The sequence below is a fragment of the Myotis brandtii genome, unplaced genomic scaffold, assembly GCF_000412655.1.
Source record: "Myotis brandtii unplaced genomic scaffold, ASM41265v1 scaffold241, whole genome shotgun sequence".
Taxonomy (NCBI): domain Eukaryota; kingdom Metazoa; phylum Chordata; class Mammalia; order Chiroptera; family Vespertilionidae; genus Myotis; species Myotis brandtii.
Window position 1 is genome coordinate 555,195 of NW_005359102.1, and position 7,532 is coordinate 562,726.

Below are 7,532 nucleotides of genomic sequence, written 5' to 3' on the forward strand. Positions count from 1 at the left end.
CTGGGTGAGGGGCTGATGGCTGTTTGCACGCTGGCCAAGGCCCCCAGTGGGAACTCTCAACCCATGGGGATGTGGCCAGCCTGGGTGAGGGACTGAGGGACATTTTTAGGCTGCCCACAGCCCCTTCAGGGTGGGGGGCCCTACTGGGGTGCTGGGCCAGCCTGAGTGAGGGACAGATGGCCATTTTCAGGCTGGCCTTGCCTGCAGGCTAGAAGCATCTATCTGGGATTCATTTAACTTCTATAATTGAAACTTTGCAGCCGTGGTCCGGCTGGAAACCTCGGTTGCCCCTGGCAACCAAGGCTCCTAGCCCCTCCTTGAGCAGAGGCCATGGCAGCTGGAAGCAGGTACCTGGGATTTATTTATCTTCTATAATTGAAACTTTCTAGCCTTGAGCAGAGGCCAGGGATGGCCAGGGCGGGCAGGAAGCTTGGCTTCCTCCATCGCTGGGAGCAACCCAAGCCTCCTGCTCGCTCCAGCTCCGTGGCCACTGCCATCTTCGTTGGGTTAATTTGCATATGTGCTCCTGATTGGCTGGTGGGCGTGGCTTGTGGGTATAGCAGAGTGACACCAATTTGCATGTTTCTCTTTATTAGTGTAGATAGCCTCACATTAATACAGAGAAAGAACAATAACCACTCTGAGGGGAGAAGGAAAGAGGGAGAAATGGACAATCAAAGGTTGAAGGTCAAGGGGAGCTGGAGTTCCTTCCTTACCAAAATGTACTGAGAATGAATGGGGAGGATGTAGTCCTTTTCTAAGAATCGTAGGAAAGTTCTAGCCAGGATGGCAATGGGAAGATAAATTCAGCAAGTTCTCACAGAAGACAGAAGAAAAGTCAAAGAGAAAGGAAGAAACAGATGTATCTAAAAAACAAATATTATTTCTTAGTCTTTAGAGAGAAAGGAATTCTTGAGAACTGACTGGCCAACATTAATGAAGAGCCACACTCAGACACATCCAGGGGGAAAAAAAATACACCTGAACATACTACAAATAGTATGCCATTCTTTAAAATAGTTTAATCATAGAAAAAAGCCTAAACACCCTAAATTAGGAATGTGACAGCCCACATTTTTTATCATATCTCACACCAGATACTTTAAAGATTAAAATGTATGAACAAAAAAAAAAGTACTTTAGGAAAATAAGAATAACTTTTCTATTTTTATAGTAGGGAAGAACTTTTGACATAACATAAAGGGAAGAAAACATTTTTTAAAAACTCTGAATTTGAAACACAAACAAAAAATAGATCGACTATGAAAAAACATTTCTAAAACAACTTATAAGTGATAAAGTGAAATATGCTTGACATATAAACTTATTTAAAATAAACCAAGAAAGATAATACTCTAACAAGTGGGGAAAGGAAATGAGTAGACAATTTAGAAATCCCAGTTATATCATTTAATATGTAATTTTGGAACAAGTGACTTAACAGAATCTATTTCCTCACTTCTCAACTTAAAATATTAGCATATTTCATCAATTCTGAGATGCTATTGATTTATACATCAGGAAAAAAAAATGCCATCAATGAAACTATGACTTGCCAAAAATTGTAAAACCTATCACAATGTGAAAATAAAGTGCATCATAGAATTAATGAAATATAGTCAGACCTGTCTTATGGGTTGTTATGTGGATTCAACAAGATAACACATGTGAAGAATTTCAAACTAAAAGTGGCTTAAAGCAAACACAATAAGTTAGTTGCTTCTAGCAGTAACATGATCCCATTCTGAAAACAAATTTACATACCTAAACATATGTGCAGACAAAATAATTTGAAAATAGCCCTGGCCAGTGTGGCTCAGTTGTTAGAGCACAGGCAGGCACACCGAAAGGTTGCAGGTTCCATTCCAGGTCAGGGCCCCGGCGGGTAGTAGTCAATCAATGTCTCTTTCTTTCTTTCCTCCTCCTGCCTCCTTTCCACTCTCTCTCTAAAAAAACCAAAAAACAACAACCAAAAAACTCACAAGAAAAAAAAAAGGAAAAAATATTCTCTGGTGAGGACAAAATATAATAAGGATAATTTGAACCCAGCTGGTGTGACTCAGTTGTTGAGTGTCAACCTATGAACCAGGAGGTCATGGTTCAATTCCCAGTCAGGGCACAAGCCTAGGTTGCAGGCTCAATTCCAGTGTGGGGCATGCAGGAGGCAGCCAATCAATGATTCTCTCTCATCATTGGTGTTTCTCACTCTCCCTTTCTCTTTGAAATCAATAAAAATATATTTTGAAAATATTAACAGTGACTATCACTAAATGGTGGGACCATGGATGACAAACTTGTCTTAATAAGTTTTGAAATATTTGCAAGAATCCTATATTATCTCAATCATTAGAAAGAGAACAATTAGGTTATTTCTATCTTGGGGAAAAAAATGTCTAGAATGAAAAGTGCAGGCAGGCATCCCAGGCTATTACAAATTTGGAAGCAGTCCTGGACAGTTTTTCTCAGTGGTTAGAGCATCAGACCAAAGTGTTGCGAGTTCCATTCCTGGTCAAGGGCATGTACCTCAGTTGCTAGTTCGATCCCCCACCCTAGTCAGGGTTCAAGCCAAAACAATGGGTTGATGTCTGTCTGTCTGTCTCTTTATCTCCCCTTCCTCCCTTCCTTTCACTCTGCCTAAAAATCAATGGAGAAAATATCCTTAGTGAGGATTAAAAAGAAATAAATTTTGGGAGCAAATAGGCTAGTGTATGTGACCCTGGAAGGGACAACAAAGAAATTAGGGAGATGGCAGTGAGTAACCTTATTCTGTTGGTCAACTTCCCTGCCAAATCACTGAGGCACATTTGGACTGTTGCAGGGGTGGGGAATGTCGGGCCCCTGGCCATATAAGGCCCATGAAATCATTTGGTCTGGCTCTGCCAAGGCATTAGGGGTGAATTAATTAAATGTTTGACCAAATATAGCAGGCTAATTTCTAAACTGGTAATTTTTTATGGCCTGTAAAAGATGCTATAAATATCCATATGGCCCTTGGCAGAAACAAGGTTCCCCACCCCTGGACTATGGGAATGAACAAAATCCAGGGAAGTGAAAATTCTAGAACAAAGCTCTGGTTTAGGCTTCTGTCTGGTTCAGGAAAATTCTCCATAAATGTGGTTTCCTTCTCTCTTCCCTTTTCTCTAAATCACTAGAGTAAATCTCTTAGATAGAATCCTGAAATATGATAGTGTTCTGAAAACCAAGAAACCCTTTCCAAGAAGAAAGTACCACATACAACTTACCTCTGCCATGGCTTTTGATGCACAGCGGCTCTTCTTTCCTCCTGTTCTGGATTCTAAGAGAAGAAAAAAGGTGGAAAGAGATTAGAAAACTAGGAGACAACAGGCTCTCCCAGGTTCCAGAAGGAGGCCCAGTTAAAACAAATCCCTGCCCCACCCCAGGCACTAAGAGGCCCAAAGCCAAAGAAGCCTGCAACTTCCACCATCCTCTCCATCATATCACAGAAGCACAGTGGCCTTAGGGATCCAGATGGGAGTCCTGTGAGAGAATCCTAGACTGTGGCTGCCTTCCTCCATTAAGCCTGACTTGGGGTTCTTCCAAGCCCGGTAGATTATACTGAGCCCAGATCTGTAGCTCCAAGACACAGGGTAAGTGGATCCATCTGCCAGAGTCCCCACACCTCTAGGCTGGGGGCACCTCTATGGGGCGAGATTCCTGGCGACCAGGGTGAAAGAACAAAAAGTACAAGTAGGAGGAGCTCCCAGGCCCAAGCTCTACAAACCGGCTGGACAGCAGAAACAACCTCCGGGCGAAAGCTATTCACCGGGCTGGAGAGCAAATGGCGGCGGTTTGTCAGCAGTGGCAGGGCTGGAGAGTGTAATTGGAGATACAAAGGCTGGAAATGCAGGCGGGGTCTGGGGTAGACGCCCAGAACCCATCCACCGCCCGACACTCCCAATGTTGACCAAGAATGGACAAAGAGGGCGCCTTTCCCAGTTCTAGGCCCAAAGGCAGAGACGGAGTCGTGGCCACATGGGATTCTCACACCAGGGCCACAGAGAGCTCCGCTCAGATAGTGCACTCCGCGTGTTACCACAGGCACTGCCAGCCCTGCGCCGGGAGTCGGCGCACGATACAGGTAGGGAAAGGGTCGCACGTACTTGCCGCCGAGGCAACACCCGACCTCCTGACACCGCCAGCTGAAACCACGTCCACCCCGTGCACGCGCGACCGCTATCTCCCCATCCGGCGGGAGGACACGCGGCCACGGCGCCCCAGGTCTCCCGGACGTCCTTTCTTTTACCAGCGAGGGCATGCAGCCTGGACACGCCCCAGAGACACCCAGCCCCGCCCGGGGGTGCTTCATGTCCACTCACCCGGGTGCCTTGTACTCCGGTCTAAGCGAATCCGCCACTAACCAGTGAACTAGTTTGTGAAGCGCTTCCTCAAACTTACCACAGGCCAGCCAACTCTGGCTGTAAATGGATATGCCGCGGAGCCGTAGGGAAATGTAGTCCACCGGAGGGAAATCCAGCGAGGGTCCGGCCGGCTCAGGCTTCTCCGCCGACTCGCAGCCCAAGCCTTAGTGAAGCTCAGTGCTGATCACCCAGTACACCTGAGCATCCTCCGAGGATCTGGGCGACCCGACAGGTCTGGGTAGCGCGAGGTGGCTGCTGAGGATTAAGAACAGGTGGTGGACCCTCAAGGCTTCTCAGATATGTAGCCCACAGCTTGGGAAAGGGCGGAGCGGTCCTCCACCAGGATGACCCAGAAGTTAAACCGTCTCCAACAGTCTTCGCCCCAAACTTGGAGATGCCCAGAGATCTCTAAAAACTGTAGTTAAAAGCCGGGAAACCGACTGTCCAGAGTTCTCTCCACAAGGAGCAGGGCTCTGAGCGCCGGGCCAGCAAAGGACTACTCTCCACCACGCCACAAACTAGGAGTCGTCCAGACCTGGGCGGTTCAGCCCTCAGAGACCCACAATCCTGGTCGCGCTGGGTGCTCAACTTTCAGCTGAGAATTTTTTCCCTGAACCTGGACGCCGCTGGGAAGTGTAGTCCTCAGTCCGGAACGCCATAACACTGCAGCCCAGGCTTTTCAGCACAATTTGAGCGGCGGGATAGTGGCTGGGTCCACCCTGGAGGCATCCGGGAAATGTAGTTTGGGCCTTGGGATTTGGGGATGTGCCCAGACTGAAGGCGGGCAGTCTTGAGCTCTGGGTGAGGGAATCTGAGAAGGGACTGGGAGGACAATCCTGGGTCCAGAGTGGAAATAATGGAGTACCAATACAAAACTATTTTTATGTTTTATAAATACATAAATACACATAGAAAGGCACTTAATAAGCTCTCTGGAAAGTTACACTAACATTTGTTAACAGTTTATTTCTAGGACGTGTAATTGTGATATTTATTCTTTTTACTTTAAGAGTATGCTCATATTTGGGGCATTATCATGTCCTTCTTATGAAACATTGCTTATTAAATTTAGTTAAATATAAAATGAGTAAGTATACACCCGAAACCGATGTACTAGAAAACAAAAAAGTGGACCAGATTTTTAAAATTCACAATTTGGTTCTAAGAGGTCAATTAAAAGAAATATTGATAAACAATAGCAAAACAAAAAATTAAATCAAAACAAAAACATTAGAAAGGTTAAACCACACAGCATTTCACAGAAATTTGAGGCTGTTAGGTATTATGTGCAACTCTATAACCACAGTAGAGGTAATTGTAGATTTTCTAGTAAAATTTAAGTTATTAATTTTAGTAAGAAGTAGAAAACCTGAATGGAACAATAGCCATAATAAAACTTAAATGTCTTAAAATATGTACTAATGAAAAGTATCCAGATGATTATAGCTAAGTTTTAGCTAATTTTTGAACTCATAATGATTATGCAATTTATTCAGGTCCTAGAAAATGATGGAATGTCCTCTAATAATTAATTTTGTCTAACTAATATAAAATCTGATAAAGACAGGCTAAAAGAAAAGTATTACCCATCTTGTATTAAAAGATAAACTGAAGCATGTTTCAATTTTCAAGAGTTTATCTGAGCATAAATAGATTTGAATCAGGCAGAGTGCTCCACCAACAGGAGCTAGTGAAGAGATTTTTATAGAGAAGACCCAGAAGCAAAACAAGGAAATTATTTGGTTGGGACAGCTTAAGCATTTGCCTTATTTTGGAAAGCTAAATTGGATATTTGTGATTGGTTGTTTTTAAATTTTATTTTCTCCAAATTGAGTCATTCACTCTGGATTAGTTTTTTGTTTGTTTATGAAGGGACTGAAGGCAGTATAGCTACCTAAATCTAATGGTGTCCTTGTTTAATTACTTTAACATTTGTAATTAATTACTGATGCAAAAATTCCAAATAAGAGGCTGATTTCAACAATGTAGTTTAAAATTTGTAGAATGGATTTCATTAAAAATTTCATAACATTGGAAGAACCGTAAGCAATCCAGTGACAAAATGCATTGTACGAACAAATTAAAGAAAAAGAAATATATATATTAAATGATGCCAATAAGATAATGTGGTAGATAGAATAATGTGGTATATAGAATAATAATGTGGTAGATAGAACACTTCAAGATGTCCAAGTCCTAATCCCAAGAACCTGTAAATGACTATGTTATTTTACATGACAGAAAGAGACTTTGCAGAAGCATGCATTAAATTAAGGCGCATTAGAGATGAGAAGATTATCCTGGAATATCTGAATGGCCTAATGTAATCACAAAGGTCCTTATAAGAGAAAGGTAGGAGCATCAGAGGCAGAGAGATTGGGCTTTAAAGATGGAATAAGATGCCATGAGCCAAGGAATACAAGTAGCTTCTAGAACAGTGATGGCGAACCTACAGGTCTGGGTAGCGCGAGGTGGTGACACGCGAACTCATTTTGGGTGACACACATCAAAAGAGACAAAAAATTGCATAATTCAAATATTTGTCTCTCGCAATGGCCAGAGTTGGGCATCACTTGAGTATAATATTACTCACGTTACTCATGATCAATAATGCAATTCTAAAACTGGATGTAAACATGTACATGGTGTTGCATAGCAAAAAGACATAGTGAAAACATCCAAGATACATTGTTCCAATATTGACATTAATATAAAAAGGTTAAGAATTGCACTATAAAGAGATTAATCTTTACTCATGACATTTTATTTTTACTCAAGTGACAAAATGCCCAATTCTGGAAATGGCCTCATTATTGTCAACATGTGCCTCTGGTAAGCTTCCTGTGCGTTCGGTGCATTCGGCAAGCGGACGCACTTGATTGCCATGTTCATTAGGAGACAGGAGTGGGAGGGTTAGAAGAAAAGGATATACAGTGCAACAGTGTTCGACGAGACATTCTGCGTGTCAGATAATTGATTACAGCACCATATATTTGTTGGTTATACATACTATCTTTGAATTGTTTTGCACCAGGAGTCAGTGCAACAACACTGCAAAAAGTTAATAGGTAAGAAACCTATCAACCTTTTATAAAAAACGCCGTGATTTATATTTATTTATTTTTGCAGCCTTGTGATGGAGAATCAAAAAAA

At 42.6% G+C, this 7,532-nt stretch overlaps 1 protein-coding gene across 6 annotated transcripts in view; it reads right to left on the minus strand.

Moving 5' to 3' along the window:
* The window catches only part of LOC102241230 (zinc finger protein 30 homolog), a 31,644-nt gene extending 26,469 nt beyond the window's left edge, over positions 1 to 5,175 (minus strand). Inside the window, exons 1-3 of one of the 6 annotated variants that reach the window (XM_014540318.1) lie at positions 4,122 to 4,313; positions 3,743 to 3,828; positions 3,243 to 3,295 (exon numbers count right to left, since the gene is read on the minus strand). In XM_014540318.1, the coding sequence (XP_014395804.1) occupies positions 3,243 to 3,251 (9 nt within the window). In that variant the 5' untranslated portion in view covers positions 3,252 to 3,295; positions 3,743 to 3,828; positions 4,122 to 4,313. The other 5 variants (XM_014540320.1, XM_005866987.2, XM_014540317.1 and 2 more) reach the window with 5 other exon arrangements.
* Positions 5,176 to 7,532: the final 2,357 nt, after the last annotated feature.